This window comes from Mercenaria mercenaria, chromosome 6 (genome assembly GCF_021730395.1).
Source record: "Mercenaria mercenaria strain notata chromosome 6, MADL_Memer_1, whole genome shotgun sequence".
Taxonomy (NCBI): domain Eukaryota; kingdom Metazoa; phylum Mollusca; class Bivalvia; order Venerida; family Veneridae; genus Mercenaria; species Mercenaria mercenaria.
Window position 1 is genome coordinate 3,040,363 of NC_069366.1, and position 18,421 is coordinate 3,058,783.

Below are 18,421 nucleotides of genomic sequence, written 5' to 3' on the forward strand. Positions count from 1 at the left end.
CAAAGATATTTTGTGACCGTGTGTTGCATAATATCAATTGTTCGTCTTTTACAAGGTAGTCGATAATACAGAATTGTCGTATCTATTATTGCATTACGTTATTTTTTGTTTTAAATAATACCTGCATCTATAAATTTCCATCATTATCTTCTGATATCTTTATGATATTTTAACTGAAATTAGTTAGTAAGTAATTTACTTGCGGATTGATAGAAATACTAAGTGACGTATTGTATTCAAGTGACGTATGAATCTAATAGCGCGTATACTTTGTTGTTTTGCTAGAACGTATTATTTATAGTAGCCTGCAGAGATATGGCCCGAACCCAACACAGCAGTTGGTGCTTTTATTTGTATTTGCTATAGTGCTTACCATATATTATATATTTCAGCTTCTTCGCCAGACGAGATATTTCCTTGTGATGTCACGACCCGGAAGTGATATACCCGTGGTTTGTTTGTCCATCTTGGATATTATTTCCCAAAGCTGAGGAACTACGTCCCATGGTTCTGCCTTAAGCGCAAAGCGCAAAGCTGTTGATCGTTGTACCCGACTGCGATAGCTCAGTGATACACAAACCGGATATAGGAGACAGAATGGGGTTATGGTTAGGGTTAACTTCTTAGCGATTTGATGGGCCAGTATTATACCTTGTGCTATTCTTCTACGTGCTAGTAATTGTGACATCTGTGAAACTTTATTAGGGATATCGGACTGAAACCATTGTAATTGTAAACTCTTATAGACATTGAACTTTACATTTTTTTCCTTTCTTTTTATTAATTCTTCATTTTGTAATTGTAAATATTCATTCATATAAATGAATTTGTAAATATTGTACTGAGTGTTAAATTATTCTAATAAATTCTGCCCCCGGTTAGATCATCTTGTCGCAAACTGACCCTTGACCTGAATAAAGAGTAATGTCATATTTGTAGAGACATTACTGTATACACAGGTGTGTTATTTCTTATCTCATTATATTCATGTTTTGACTAACACATTGATCCTCCTGTATTAAGATCTATGGCAGTGCAATGCAACTTAAATTATTCTAATGTTAAAGATGTTTTTCACAATTATTTCTAGCGGACAGAATTGTTTGTCACTTTGCATATTTATAGACTGATGTACGACAAGTTAAAAAAAATGAAAGGTACCCGTTCTTCTAAGTATTTCTTAATAATATGAAAAATCTAGCGGACAGAATGTTACCAAATTTTACATTATGTAAGCTAGAACTAAGGCAAAAAAATCTTAACCAAAAAAATAATATCAACCCGTGCTTGTTTTCAAGAAATAATAAAAAATATCAACTCCACCTACAAATATATTTTTTCATTGCCCCACCCACCTAAAATTATGAACATATTTTTTTCTTACAAAACAGATTGCACAATGTTATAATCAGTTTCATAACTATTTTTCTTACTCACATGCGGAATAATGCTCCTTTAAGGTTGCATGCCTCTAGGTCAAATACTTTTTGAGAAACGTGCTACACCAGCTTTCACATGCCATTCACGTATATATTTGACCGCGTCAAGGGACATAAATCTGTTTTTACTGAGTGAAACCTCAAATAAAAGCACTGGTGCACTACTTCGCATGCTGAATTTAATTCTTGTGTGGTTTCATGACTCATGGCGCATATAATTTTGAGGTATATGCGACACAAATGTTTAGACACTTTATGTACAATTTGAATGTCAAGGGCCATAACTTTATTCTTACTACGTGAAATGCTGGATGGGGCACAAAAAAGTATAACAACATTTTTAGGAAGTCACATCTGAATTTGAAGAAGATAGACCTACGTTATGATTTTCTGGAGTTTAATTTGATTTGGAGTCGGCTGCAACATTACTGGACGAAATAGTTTACTTTCAAATTGGCTGGCCGCATTTTATTTGATTCGAGCACTTCCTACGACTACTCCTCCAATAAAACACCATCACTTTTAAAGGTAAAATATGGATGCACGACCTATATTGTCAGAACAAAATATATTTTTGCGCGAGTGCCCTGCATATCCGACAATTATGCACTTTCGGCGGCGAATCCTGAACTTCACAGTGGTTATCGCTTGCTGCGCAATTGAGCTGCGCAGAAAATATTGTGATGAACTCCCTAAAAGGATTTCCAAACTTCTGAGTACTATAAAAGTTATTATAATCTAATTTCTTTAGGATATCATTTTATTATGTTTTTCATCACCGGCAAGTATGGTATCGAAAAGTAAAATCTTACGTTTGTTTAAATTTTCTACATCGTAGTATATGTTAATTTTGTAAATTGCAAACAGTCTCATAATTGACAGCAACTAAAATGAAACTAGCTGAGAAAATCATTACCTACACTAAACAGCTCGCGATCACACTAAAAAACTGCATACACATAAACTTAAAGGAGACCAAACGGACATTGACAAACTTCAAACCAACGTAGACAATAGAACACCAAACAAAACCAGCTTGGAGCTTAAGTCTAAATCAAACAATTTACATTACATATAAAATATATATGAAAATAGGTGCGCCGCCTTGGAACAGTCATAACTTATAGCAGAACAGTGGGGGTTGTTCCTAGTTGTTTTTTTTTTTGCATGCCAAAACAATAAAAGAAAAATAATCGAGCTATGTTTTGTAAGATTAGAGAGGTTGTGGTTTGGAACTTGGCTTACCCTGTTGGATATTAATCATTCCTATTTTACGTAAAATACAGGTATTACAGTTATTCAGCTCAAAGTTAATGCTTATTAAATTCAAACAAGTGATTCAGATTCATATAGTTGTGTATAAATATAACTTTTATTCTTATCAGGTAGTTTCCGTCAAAAATATTCTGGCGAGGTACAAATTTCAGAACTACACTGAAGATGCTCTGTGCCATCCCGATGTGAATCATTTACTTGCTTGTACCAAATACAAGGATGCATGTAATTTCACAAGGTTAAATTCAGATATGCCGTGGTACTGTGGAAAACCGCAGAATCCGAAATTACAATGTAGTGACTGGAAATTCGTGAAAAGTTTACCTTCGAAATTGCCTTCTTTTCTCAGTAAATGCGAAAAGGAGCTACTAGATTACAGGTATATTGACTTTAGTTGGCTACAGAAGTATGAACCAATTAAGAACCTTATTTAAAGTAGTTACTCATAAGTTGATGAAATATGTTATTTTTGTTTTAGCAGTAGTTAAAAAGGCTTGGTCTGAGTTGTCAGATTGTTTAATCTTCTTTTCTCAATGGCAATGAGTTTCTTGGTTAGAACTGATTGATATCTATACATGTAAAAAAAAATCAATACATTAAAAGAATAGTACTTGGCTATAAATGGCTATAAAAAGTAATATCATAGCAGAGCAAAATGAAATACAAAGTAAATATACATACTTTTGAATGTACTGTGATTCCTGTAGGGTCATATTGACATAATCTAAAGCTGTAATTCGAATGAATTTACCTCTTGCATTTTTTCTTATATTACGTAAAACCTTTCCTTTCTTTCAGATCTCACCAAGGTTTTACCAGTGTCATTAACGTAACAGTGAAGAAACCTAAACAGAATCAGGGAAGAGAAATTTTGCAATATTATCAACCAAGCATTCCATGCGCCAAATACAAATCAAGTAAACTTTGGTACAAAAAATATACTACTGGATATTTCTTCCAAGGCCGTTGGAAGCTCACACATTGCAAAGGTAACCTTAGACATAAAATTAAACTTAAAGTCAAAGCTCTCTCTTAGCCAGAAAGGAGGACGCTTTTATATGCATTTTGAATTTCTCAACACTTTACTTTTGACAAGTTGTTACTCTGATTTAAGGGCAAGCTAATTCAATGTAATATTAGAAACGTTATCATCAACGAACGATATGAATATAAGATTTGCATTGCTAGTTATCTATTTAGCTTAAATGCATTTAAACGTCAAAATAAATAATACCCCTCCCCCTATGCTTTTTTCTATTTGACCAAACACAGGATAATAGAGAGAATACTTTTCAAACAATACGCAGTTTCAAAACTTGACGCTTGATTCAGATGGTGGAAATATCTATATAATATCTACATAAAAGATACATTAAAATCAAAATATATATGACAAGACAGACTGTTTCACAATTGAAATAAAATAAAAGTTAAATTTCATATATGAATCTAATATTATGAAATGGACGTCTTTGTCCCTTGAATACATTTCTAAATAGATATACGAAAAAATTTAAATGTTGTTAAAAGTTGATTTTAAAGATAAACCACAAATCATAATCTGAATGAAAATAATGGTTTTATATCAAACAGTCGTCTAGTCTATACATTGCAAAGACAATGTTTATAAGGAATACTCATGATGCAATTGAAGTTCTATTTTAAAGGGAAAGTATCAGCTGTATTCTCAATCATACTCAATAAATATAACGTAAATAATGTTGATACAGGTACACTTAAACCTGATATATTCTGGTTTTTTTTTCTTTTATTTTGTTTATGAAAGATATAACGTTTCAGTTTTTTCTTAAATCACATGTTTTCGCCTTCTTCGCTACAATAAATCCTTCTGTTTGTACTTAACCTAAGGGACATCATTGTTCGTATACGTACTTTCCAGGGCGGTTTTATCCCAAGATGAAAAATAATTAGATAAATACCTGCAGTGAAATACAAGTTTGTTGTCTGTGACACTTAGATGGTTGTACATTAACTTCTGCCCATGCAATCAATCCCATAATTTGATTTAATTTTGTTTCATCTAGAAAGTTAGCACATTAAGAGAGTGTAATTAAAGCATCAGGAAAAATAAAAATGGAAAGGAAATATTAAAGGTACTAGATTGGGACTTCTTTCGACTCCACAACGGACGCATAATGTTGGCCTTATTTTTGCCGGTATTTGAGAAGATATTTCGTCGCTTAACTTATTTAAATGGTTCAAGTAGTCACGTTTCTCGATGACATTCGTGTATCTTCTATGCGCACTATAAACTAATATGTGGCGTTATGATTACTTAAGCCGAAGCTATCAATATTCTTCGACAATAAATTTTATCGTGATTAATTCAGTTTAGATAAAAACAAGGTAAACTGAATGTGGTTTAATGTTTGTTGTCAAAAAGTTTGTACGGTGTATGCACATAAGCGCGTTAGTGCATGCATCTACTAGGCTTTTCCTTAGCATTAGCTTGGACACGCACAAAGCATTATAATTAGTGCAATTTTGCATAAATTATGCCTCAAGGAAGTTTCTGTCGTTAACTACAGACAACAATATCAAATGTCAAGGTTACATCAAACGTCAGTTTAGAGCTTGCCCGTTCCGGATCTTTGACATGCATGTAGTCATCTTATGTTTTGTTAGGTATAAATGTTCGCCGCCTCAATGAGTGTCTTGCGCAATCCACATGCTCCTCTCTGAAATGTTAGTTGCACATTGTGATCGAAGGTCTTCATGAGTATGTCCTGGGCATAAAGTTGAAATGCTCAGAGCAATATTAATGAATATTTGCCTCAATAAGGGGCAGATTGTCATATGCAGCTAACAATCTGGTTTTATCTGACAGTTTTGCTTTCGTCAATGAGACGGGCTGTGGAGTGCAAACCAATGGCCTCTATATTTATATAAAGGTCATGCTAAAGAGTCAAATATTATATAAGATACTGTCTAGGCCACAGATCTGACAAGCGTTGGTAATTTTTGGTTTAGATGATTACCTAAATGAAGCATAGTATCGGTAAAGGACTAAGGTCCACATCTCAAATGTCAAGGTCTAACTTTTATTTACATTGTCCTATGATTTTAATACATGGTAGAGGTAAGAATGAAGTTAGGTACACCATAAACAGGTTTAAGCTCCCTAGTGGTGTTTTTTTACTGACCATTCCATGTCGGGTCCCCACTCTGTATGTGTGTGTGTTTGTGTGTGTGTGTTTGTGTGTGTGAGTGTGTTGGTCGTGTGCGCGTTCGCATGGCGTTCGCATGCGCGTTTGCGTGCTGGGTTAACGTTTTGGAGTCTGAGTATTTAGGATGTAGCTTTCCCTGTTGGATATTAATCCTTGTATTTGGCTTGTTTTTTGTTTGTTTTTTTTTTTGTTTGTTTTTTTTTTGTTGTTTTTGCTTTAACTGGCAGAAACCATTAAGCCATGGAGGTGGTGTGTCTATATATATTGGGCTCGACAATACTCCCTATTGGGAACCAAATGCTAGTTTATCTATTATGGACCTGTTTCATCGAGTCTTTGAATGAATGGTTACGAAATGTGTAATACTCTATATGTCCCCTTGCGCAGATTTGTGCAGAATACTATTAATAAATGAACTTAATGCTAGGGGACGTGAGAGGTGTTTACCTCTCATGAACAGACTCAATAAAACCGAATCTGCTATTAATTATCTTGGTGTTGCATTCTTTCTTCCAATGAATCTTTTTACAGATTTTATTTATGATTCAAACGGGCAGTCAATATAAGCAAAACTCTTGTAGAAGGTGTGAAGTTTTAATACTTAACACTTCGAGATGGTTAAGCAATTCAGAAGCGGTGTCCCATTGTGTTTCTTCATCCATTTTGTCCTTGTCGTCTATGTAAGTTTATACAGATCCAATGTAGTCATTAGTACACATCCGTCATGTTGTCATCCATATCAAATCTAGAATTTTGCGTCATTGGTGCTGTGTTGTGTTCTCTATTTTTGCATAATTGTATCTGTTTTGTTTTATTTTTTTTTTAGGTTTAAATAACGCCAACATTCAGGAATGCATGAGAAACAAAATACTTTACCTTATAGGAGACTCCACAACAAGGCAGTGGTACACTTATATTCGTGAGCAATATGCCTGCATACAGTTTACAGAAAAATGGACAGACAAAAAATGGAAAAGACCTGCTGGCTGCAGAATTGAAAGCAATAATTTTACTGTCAAAATAGGATTGCACTGTCAACCTTTTCATGTTGGTCTTAACTGGATGGACCCGAAATATACCCTGATATCGATATCAAAACAACTTGACTTAATATCATCAAATGAAGAGGCAATATTTGTATTTCATATTTTTGCGCACATCAGATCGATTCATTTTGAACATTTTAGGAATAAGATGCGAATAATTCGTGCTAGTATAGAGAAACTTTTACAAAGAAATAACAAAGTAAAAATATTCATCAAGATGCCTCATACATTTACACTGCAGAGCCCTGGGTTGTACGATTTTTTGGGATATGTTTTTACGCAAATTTTATTTGTGACATTTAATGGGTTGTATGATAAGGTTATTGTCTTGGACAATAAAGACGCGACCAATTCAGTTGCTTCAGCGACTATGCACCCAGATCGTTTTATTGTAAGTGCAATGGTAGATCAGTTGTTTAGCTATCTTTGCAAATAAAAATATTATTACGAAACGATGAGACCGGTGTAGCGTGAAATTTGACGGACCGTTAAATCGTTCAGAAAGAAAACGTTTCTGGCAGATAGATTTCACGCTGCAGCCGTGAAGTAGCTCAGCCCGGTGAGATTCATAAGACAAATAAAGATAATCGAATGGAATCGATAAATACTGTTACAGAAATCTAGTCACGATCCTGACGAACGTTGATGTTGTAGCATTGTTGTTAAGTATAGTCTGCCTATATATCCAAAAAGAGGCCTAGAAATTGCCTTTGATGGCATTTTCTGTTAATGCCCGACAGCCATGTTCATTGTTAACTTTATAAAAATTGAAAACTTTTCAGGGGGGCTGTCGCCTTCTAAGGGTCATAGTAAGGTCACAGCACAAGGTCAAAGGTCTGTAAGTGCATTTTTGTTATAAACTTCAGATTTTTGCCGTTTTTCCTACATTCTGATACAAACTTGTATTTTTTGTGACAATTATGAATCTGAAAAGTAAAATAAATTACTTCTAATAGATTTATTGCATTTGAGACTGGCAAAATTTAAAACAACGAAGGTTATTTCTAAAGAATAAGCTTAACTGTTCGTATGTTCTGATATTTTGTTCATTTATGAAAATTATCTTTCTCGTGTTTCTAAAACTTCCGTTTTCAGACTAACAATTTCCATAAAGGCTGGTTGGTTACCTGTATGATTGTCTGTTTGAACAGTACAGGTAGAAAAAAATCTATGGCGCGTATTTAATAAAGACTAGTACAGTCAAACTTCGTTTGCTCGAATTCGGATTATCCAATTACAAACATATACTACTTCTGACCCGAACTCAGCGTCAGGGCTGCATAAAGTATATTTCACGTTTGCCTGTACTACTGATATCTCGAAAACATTTTGCTTGTCCGTCGAGCTCTAGCAAACATATTGTGACAGATCTAAAGTTCCTTTCGGAAGCATATAACTCAAGGACGTAAAAATAGCAAAATCGGTTTGATTAAGTCTGTTTGCGAGATGTGCAAATTCTCGCAAGCATTACCTATAATGATCTATGCTGTCAATCAAAACTCTATTCAAGTGGTTTACGCTTGTGCTGTAGCAATTTCATGAATGTGTAGGCATCTAGAAATACTACCTAAGTGTAAATATAAATGTCATATAACCGCAAATGTTATATTTTTGTGTGTTTATTTTTTATTTATTTTGTTTCTCATTCCATTGGCATGAAAATGGTACTTTTCATATTTTTGAATCAGGTAAAAATATTTCTTGCACTTTAACATTAGGCTATTATAAGAACTGGTATCCGCTCTTCCAGTGTTTCCAATATCTAAAATTTTGTAACTATTTGTTTATTTTTGTTCTATAGATGTCATAAGTTCAAAAAGGCTTGATAATTGTCAGTGAATTTGAAAGTATATCGAATGATATTAGTATGATCTTTATGACTGTGAATATAGGAGCAAAGCATGTTTATTTTCCTGTTACAAAACCTTTAGATTTCCGAGAGATTGGTTGGTGATAAAACCCAGTAGAGCAACTTACCTATGTATCACAAAGGAATCTACTGATGTTATAAGATAGACAAATGTGAGCTTACGCTATTGTAGCCTTAAACGTGTAAAAATAAATATATTGTCAATTTTATTCAGTGCGGGATGCTAGAATGAACTACACTTATACAGAAATAACTTCTTACCCATATATAAAAAAATGAATTAACGCCATAACACTTCGTAAGCTTTACATCTAAGCCTGACATATTCAATATTTATTATAAACCCATAGTTTTGAATTTCAAATCCCTTCTTCATGCTCTTCTCATTCTGCAGGGAGTTATTTTTTCGCGTTGTATATCTCTTGGTAACTATCGAACCACCATATTTCATCATTTTGATTAGCTGAACTATCATCTGTCAGTAATCATGAAAATACCTCGCTGAATGAGCCTCAATGTTACTATTATAAAAGATTATAAATCAACCTTCTGATGTTTTATATATGTACCCTTATTTTTACATTTTATTTGTAAAACATATGAATGACTAATGTTTCGGTGTCAAGACACAAGCTTTGTTTTCACAATTTTATCAAGGACATCCTGTCTGAAATCTAGTGTCCGATCTGTAAATTGTTACGATCTGATTCGTTTTCATCATTTGTTTTGATCAGGAAGTAAGAGTATAGAAGCAAAGCCAAAGATGAAAAAAAATCGAAACAGAAATGGCGTGCTGTATTTACAGAATAAAATGATGTAAATATCGCATTAAGAGCGTCGGTGAGAGAAAATCTAGTTCTTGAAATGTGCTACTTAATTGCAAATACACAAAATATGATGATTATATGACTGACCGATAGTAACAAAAAAAAAAGAAATATATTACAGAATATCAAGGGAATATTGTATATATTAACTGGTTGAAATCCTACAGATCTGTTTCGTTTAGTTTATGGCCGTACATGTACTGTGTACACCTATGATATGACCAGTATTTCCATTATTCTTCTAAATTGGTTCTATTTAACCACCACCCGTGTGGACAAATTAACATAAATATATACCATGTAATGAATCAATACCAGATTTAAAATTATTTTAGGGGCTGGAGAAGGATTCCATATTATATTATATATGTTACTTTCAACAGTATTTCAGTCATTTAACGGCGACCAATTAGCCTAGTCAGTGTTCTGAAGTCGCTGAAAGTAGTAGCTATTTCCCCGCAAGTAACTGCAAACTCACGACCCAGCGATCCTTAGATCTACGCCATACTGATTGAGCTAAAATACTTGTTTGTATACATGATTTTAACTATATAATGAGAACTTTATACATTTATATGTAATTCATTTTCAGCTGTAGTATTCTTCCACAAAACCAGTCATATTTTTTCTTTCGCACACGTTTTTCAAAAGGTGTACAATATGAAAATATTCTTTTTATAGTCAGTACAAAGCTTAAATTCAAATTTTATTGCTGCCTGAAATGCAAGAAATGCATTTGCAGTGTCATTTTATAATTATATGCTCAACAATTTTTCTAACTCAAACAAATTTTCTAACCCTGACTTTTGTTTTTATCTCTAACAAATTTTGACAGATTTCAATGAAAATGGAAAGATGAAATGAAAATTGGATACATTGTTTAATGACCATTTCAATTAAATAGGCGCTATCAATTGTGCGTACATTCGTTCAAACAAGACACCCCCACCTATCCCAAATAAATGTCACAGAATGAATGCAACTTGGTGCTGGTCTGTATGCGGTAAGTACTGCAACCTGCGGTATTAAACAATTTTATCATTAATGTGTAGTCATTAATGACGTTATAAACCTGATGAAAATTAACATTTTCATATTGAAAATATAGACGGATGTTCCATTAGAGTTGAACATTCAGAATATAATAATTTGAATTTTATAGCATTAATAGGATCAAAGTGTACTACTGTGATTTATGTGACTTTTAATTTAAGGGTTACCTTATTGTTACCCTTACAGTTGAATGAATTTACATCAAGCTATGATCGTTTTTATGTTATATCATTATAAAATAATCCTTTAACATTGTGTCATTCAAATCGGTCAAAATTTGGCGATGACGGGAATAAATCAAGTCAGGAGTTAGAACAGTTGTTGAGTATATTATTACGCACTATTTGCTACCTTTTATAACATAGAAGTCATTTTTAAAAGTTCAGTTGTGACCTTGATATGTCTGTGACCTTGAAATTACATTGAAATAACACTTGGATAGGACAGTTCCAAAAATATTTCTCTAGTTCATCCACATATAAAGATTAGCAAATATGACAAGTAAAACACACTTTGCCATCGTATACCATTTTTCCCAGATATATTATTCTATATAGTATTATATATATATTATATATTTATTATATATTTTCATCAGTTTTATTTACAAAATACTAAAGGGCGTTGAGACACAATATTTAAACCAATGTAGATGGTAAATGAAAATAAAACGAATGCATAGTGGCATAATTTATTTGTAAAAGCACTTATTTGACATTTGACACCATTGTACTGTAATTAGGGACCCTAGAAGGCGACAGCCCCTTTTAAATGTCATGTTCGATCCTAAGGAACACTTTTATACTTATATCCGAGCATTAACAAAAACTGCCATCAGAAGTCACATTTTCTCGATATATTGGCAGACTATTACGCAGATAAAATGTTGAAAGTCAGAAAGGAGAAGATATGTATGCGTCATTGAAATGAATGTAAATCTAAAAAGTACCATATGAATTTTTAGTTTTATTAAAAATATTTTTATGAAATTAAGTTATACCAGTAATTCACGCTCTGTAGCTTTTTATGGACCCAATATATACCAATATACACGGACTGTTAGTTGGTGTTCGCTTTTCATCTTTATAGATCCATTTTGCAAATAGGTTCTTGCAGCCAAACGCACTGGTCGAATTTTGGAATAAAATGAATATCCATCTATAAAATAGTCTAGAATATTTGATAAAGTCATTTTAGTAGGATAATTAGGCGAAGACAAATTAAATTTGAATAATCATAAATTAAAAGATATTTTATTACTTAGTGATCTACGAAATATTTTTAATGAACCGACTCGAATTACTGAAAACTCTTCAACATTAATAGACCATTTAGCTGTTATTGACAATATCCAACTTTATCATTCAGGAATATTCCAAACACCACGTGATATAAGCGATCATCACGGAACCTATGTATACATTAGACATACACAAGAATCATGTAAAATATATAAAAGACGCGTATGGATTTATGATCGTGGAATTGATTGAATAATCTTATACAGAATACAAACTGGTCGTGTCCAACTTTAAATTCCGTTCCGAAACGTGTAACTCTTTTACAAAATTATTTTTTAATTTGGCAGAAAACAATGTATTCACACGCGTCTAGTGATTATCGACCTAAAAACAAACCTTGGTATGATTCAGAAATAAGTAGAACATTAGAATTAATTTGACATCGGATTGGAATGACTGCGAAATAAGGTAAATAACTTCAAAAAAATACATGCTAAAGAACAAATTTTCAATAATCTAGAATTTTCGTTAGAAGAATCAAACATGAATAATCCAAAATAATACTGGAAAACTGTAAAATTACTCATAAAAAATGCCTTAAACTCAATGCCAACAATAATCGTTGACTCAAAAAATAAAAACAATGAAAACTATTATACTACTGATAAGGAAAATGTTAATTGTTTAAATGGATATTTCACTTCAATATCAAAACTTCCAACATGAGTTAATAAATCAAAAAAATGTTTTAACATAGTTCATTATAAACAGTCAAGAGATAATAGATATACTCTCATCGCTACCAACAAATAAAGCTGTCGGACCAGATGAAATCAGTCATAAAATATTAAATGAAACTCGATTCAGTATTAGTTATCCATCAACTATTTTGTTTAATAGGTCTCTTCATGAAGGTGTTTATTTAAATATCTGGAAATTTGCAAATGCTGTGCCACTTTTCAAAAAGGGAAATAAAAATTAACTTTCGAACTATCGACCGATCTCACTTATTAGTTGGTTTAAACAATATTTATTTTCAAGCAGGTATACAGCAAACATATATTTACACAAATCAAGGATTGAGTAGGAAGCTAAGCTTATTTAGAAACTCTTTCCTTATAAATAGCAGGGATAGCTGATAACTTAGAAAATAAAGTATTTATAAACTATGGAAAACGTGCAAATGAAACATGCATATCAATAATACATTACCAAAGCTAGACAACTATTTATCTCATATTGTTTGTTTTAAAATGGTAATGTAGTAACTGCATATATTTAAACGTGCTTAGAAACAGTAAGTATATTTTGCATTGGTTTATGACTAAGAGATATATGAAGGAAGTAAAAAGGGTAGAAATGAGAGCGTGGCGGAGATAGAGGTAGAGAAATATAGAGATATGGTCACGTAACGAGCTGGAAGTGCGGTTGGTTCTAAAATTATCAGCATGGAAAAAGTGAGCAAGATGATACATAATATCCAATAATTAATAATTTATTGTATTATATAATATATATAAAGAGGAATGCTATGTATCAAAACGCTTGGTTGTTCTGATGTAATTATGGACATGTGCGAAGATTTCACTATTTGAATCATCCGAGAGGTTTGGGTCTCCAAATAAAAGTGTAGACAGAGAAGGTGTGGTAAGGTTTAGAATGTGATTTAAGAGTACAGTGCGTTGTTGGCGATAGAAATGACAATCAAAGAAGTAATGGTGAGTACTTCCGGTTTGGCCACATTCACATAGAGGACTGTTGATTATGTTTTTTGAAAATAGATGTTCCTTTAAGGTGCTGCAATGAGTTCTGAGACGAGTGTGAAGAATTACTTATTAGTTGTGTAGGTAATGCTATGTAGGTGATGATAATGGTAATATTCAAACACGTTTTCAATCACTTACATTCAAATAATTTAATTTATCCATTACAGTCTGGATTTCTTCCAGGTCATTCAACTGCTTATAAGCTGATTGACATATATCATCAAATATGTGACTCATTTGGAAAAAGCAGTCAACATGTATTATTCTCTAAAGCTTTTCATAGAATTTCTCACCGTGGTCTCATCTTTAAACTTAGACAAGACGGCATTAATAATGAGCTGTTAAAATGGACCAATGTCTATCTCTCTGAAAGAAATTAGTCTGTGTTTGTAGGTTCTGAATTATCGGAAATATCTGAAATATATGCCGGTTTTCCTCCAATGCTCCGTCCTTGGGCCTCTTCTATTTTTCGTCTTCGAAAATGACATTGCCGAACATCTACTAATAAAATCTGTAAAAGATCCGTTGGAAGCAAAAAATACAACCGAGAAGAATAATAGCAGACTCGGTTTGATCGAGTCTGTTCATGAGAGGTAATGAAATGTGCAACACCTCTCACGCCCCCTAGCACCGGTTTAAGCGGAACTCTATTACACATATGTTGAATGGACTCCATGATCCCAAAGGACTAGAAAATATAACAACACTGAATCCAAGTACGGGGAGACTTTTTACAGCCGCCACACGGCACTTAAAGATTGCTGTTGTGATAGTTAATAAAATCTCTAAAAAGAACCCTTGGAAGCAAAGAATACAACCGAGAAGAATAATAACAGACTCGCTTTGATCGAGTCTGTTCATGAGAGGTAATGAAATGTGCAACACCGCTTACACCCCCTAGCACCGGCTTAAGCGGAACTCTATTATATATATGTTGAATGGACTCCATGTCTAACACTCCTCTTTGCAGACGGCAGCTCATTGGATGTTTCGTCTAGTGACACACATTATATCGAAATGTCTTTAAACCGTGATCTCCAAATCATTGATGAATGGTCTAAACAATGGATAGTAAATTTCAATCCTAGTAAAACTGAAGTCATGCTTTTCTGAACAAATATAAGTAATAAGCCAACACTTCTATTTAATGACACCTCTCTTGATTTTGTAGATTATCATAAACATTTAGGCTTACCATTATCTACAGATTTAAAATGGCACGAGCAAATTGAAAATATAACCTTATCAACCTCTAAAATGCTAAGTACAATGCGTGCATTAAAATTTAAACTGAAACGATCAATTTTAAATAAAATCTACATCTCATACATGCGGGTGCACATTATATGAAAAGAAATCGTTAGAACAATTACAGTATGAAGACTCTCGCGTAGTAACAGTTTTAACGATGTCGGTTTCAATCAACTTTCTGATCAAAGAAGCAGATTGGGCTTCCCTTTCAGACAGTCGAAAAATTAAGAATTTGGTTAAATCATTTATCTCTACTGCTACCGAATTATGGAATACACCTGATATTTCTGTCCGCGATTCAAATTCATTGAAAACATGTATATTCAAATAAAAAATGAAAGCGATGTTTGAGCGCCACAAGTACCTAAGCATTTTTCGTTTGGAAACAGACATTGTTTTCGGTTTTACACGCGCGAATAAGAAATAACTGTAATAGTTTGCATGGCAATCTGTCCAGTAACTATTAGAGGGAAACATGTAATTGTGGATACTTCTTTGAAGATATTGAACATCATTTATTTTACTGTCCCATATTGAAACCTCAGAGAATTATACTTTTTGAAGTAACTAGAATTTCCTCTATCACTTTTCGGTAGCGAGTTGTTAGACGTTGAAAATAATCTAAAAATATTTACAGCTGTTCAAAAGGAAACGTTTTTACAACACTAGACTTGATCATGGGGTAGGGGTACTTCCTTTCTGGATCCTAAACCCTTATCAATAGTTATGTATATGTAAGTGTTAAAGTTACTGTTAATTTTCGCTATTTTTCCCTACCCCTACTACGGACATCTCTTTATTTAAGCATTTTCCAAATAAAAAAATATAAAAAAGCAACATGTAAACAATAACATTGAATTTAGCTATATTCCTGAGTTTGAAAAACTGTAATAAAATTAATGCGATTAAGAAGAAACGGTGATTTCCCTTGAAAAATACATGTGCCGCTAGGTGGCGCTTCTCAAAGGAAATGTGGAGTCGGAACGATTTTCTTTTTTTCTCCAAATGAATGACAGGATATATTAGTACATACAGACTTAATATCAGTCTTATATCTCATACTTCGAAATTTTCGTAGGAAACCTGCGCACCACCTTAATATGTGCAATTCAGCACTTCAAGCATTTAACAGTAAGAAATGACCTTTCATAAAGTTCCTTTATTCACATCTTTACCCAAATCCACGCCCCTACTCCTTAATTGTATTTGAAAGTAAACCTACGCTACCAACATACCTTTCTCCTGACCTGACATTTAGTGTTTCTCTAGTTACCTGAATAACAACTCTGACCGTAATCAGAATCTACACCTACTGATAGATGCAAACGTTAAGGTACATGCGTTCTGGAAATAAGGATTCAACCCAAGTCTAAAGGTCAAAGTAATTGTAAAATATTCTAAGTTATGTCTTGTCCGGTCTGATTTGAAGCTCTATGATAAAACATTTCAAATGTGCTATGATGGCATATGAACAAGATAAGACCAGAACAAGACATTGTATAACCCAGCATGAATCTCACTCCTATTGCTCACTTGTAATTTCAAATTAAAAAATGTCCATGTATAACTACTAAACCGAGCAAATGGAAATTTAACTTAACGTTAATAAACAACTTAAGATACACGGTTACTGTACGATAATGCAGGTATTAAGTAACAGGTACTTTTCTGGACCGAATTACATCCTAGTAAAACTCTTTATTTATAAGTGCCAAGTAAGGGAGCTACCAGTACCCTTTTAACGATTTTGGTATACCGAAGCCAGGAATCGCACACTTAACATCCCGTACTGAAAGCGGAAACACTACCATTGAGCCATTGAGGCGAAATAAAGCACCTTCTTAAAGATCCTTTCAAAAGGATGTTTTCCATGTCAACCTATTGTAGTGTAATCAAACTTGAGTATGCAAGTACATCTGATTTGCAACATGTATTGTGTGAAATTTCAGTCAGTTCTGAGTTAAAGTTTGATAGTTGCAAGCAAACTAATTTAAACCCTTAAGAAGGAAAGAAATGTGTAATTTTTGTATCAACATAGATTTATCTTACTTTATTAATACAGTTGGTCTGATAAATTGGCTGCATTGAGTGGTTAACACTGATATATAGTTCGACAGTAATATGCATTTTCTATGATATCCTCTATTTCTTTCCTTATCATTTTTATCAGGATCTTTAAATTTGATGTAAAAAAAGTTAAACACGTCTTTTGATTAACCAACATCTTTATTATAATTAACTTTAAATTCTTTTGGCCTTGCCCCAAATTCTTCTTCTGATTCTTCTTCTGATTATTTTGGCCTTGTCTCAATTCTTTTTCATAATCTTCCAGTGTTTTATTTTATAATCTTTTTCAGTAGGTTCTTTGCTTATTTCTTTAGTTTTCTCTTCCTTGTATTTTTTCTTATTTCCCTCAACAATTCTTCAGATCCTTCGGGAAAACATGTAATTGGTTGCGGTTCTAGGAATAACTGCGGTAAACCTTGATATGTTTGTATGTCTTTTATTTCATCACCGAGTGATTCTAATTGTTTTATGATTCCAGGTAATGCTTTTAATTTTCTTGATATGTTTTTTTTAAAAAAAACTTTCTATTCCTTCTGTAATTGGTTTATAAATTTCACTATACATTTCTCGACCAGTAGCTTTTCTGACTTTTTCTCTCATTGTTCCATCTAACTTAGCTCTTACCTTTTGTCCGACTAAGATTTTTCTTATTCTTATTTCATTAAATTTTGCTTGCAATTATATCTGAATGTAAGATAATGTAAGATAATGTAATGTCATTATATAATGACAATTCCAAATTATGATACAAAAAATAAACAAACAAAAAACAAAAAAAAAACACACAAAAAGCGATAAATGTGATAACTTTAAGCAATTCTATCCTTTTATGCCAGATTCGTGGTTTAGAATGTTAATATGTGGATCTTCCGGATCAGGAAAAAACAAATACATTAAAGAAAAACAAAAAGTAGTAATACTTGATGATTTTATATGTGAAGAAAAACGTTTCAAAATCAAATAACAAAATACTTTATTCAAGGACGTCACAAAAACGTTTCTGTTATATTTTTTTAAGTCAGACTTAAGCATGCATTTCCACTACCGTCCATGAACAGGCTCAATCAAACCGAGCCTGCAACATTTTCGTTTTTGTCGTGTTGAGCGATCTGTGAAGTTTCCACTTTTCTTTATTTTAGTATATAACACACCGAAAGATATTCGAATTAACTGTTCACATTATATTTTGTTTGAAAGTCCAGGTAAAGGGAAAATAATATAATTTGTAATGAACAAAATATAGATTGCAACTCTTTTGCTAATGCAACAAAACAAAAATATGATTTCTTATATGTTGACAAACCAAGGAAGTTTTAAAGAAAAAACTTTACAGGAATTATAAAGGATGGGAATTTTCAATGATGTAAAACAAATAGGTGAACCCGCCAGTATAATTAA

At 32.8% G+C, this 18,421-nt stretch overlaps 1 protein-coding gene across 1 annotated transcript in view; it reads left to right on the top strand.

The window, feature by feature from the left end:
• LOC123549848 (NXPE family member 1-like) overlaps positions 1-10,575 on the top strand; it is a 72,792-nt gene extending 62,217 nt beyond the window's left edge. The window contains exons 5-7 of the mRNA XM_045338287.2: positions 2,825-3,093; positions 3,513-3,703; positions 6,729-10,575. Of these exons, the coding sequence (XP_045194222.2) occupies positions 2,825-3,093; positions 3,513-3,703; positions 6,729-7,384 (1,116 nt within the window). The 3' untranslated portion in view covers positions 7,385-10,575. The remainder of the gene's footprint in view (positions 1-2,824; positions 3,094-3,512; positions 3,704-6,728) is intronic.
• Positions 10,576-18,421: the final 7,846 nt, after the last annotated feature.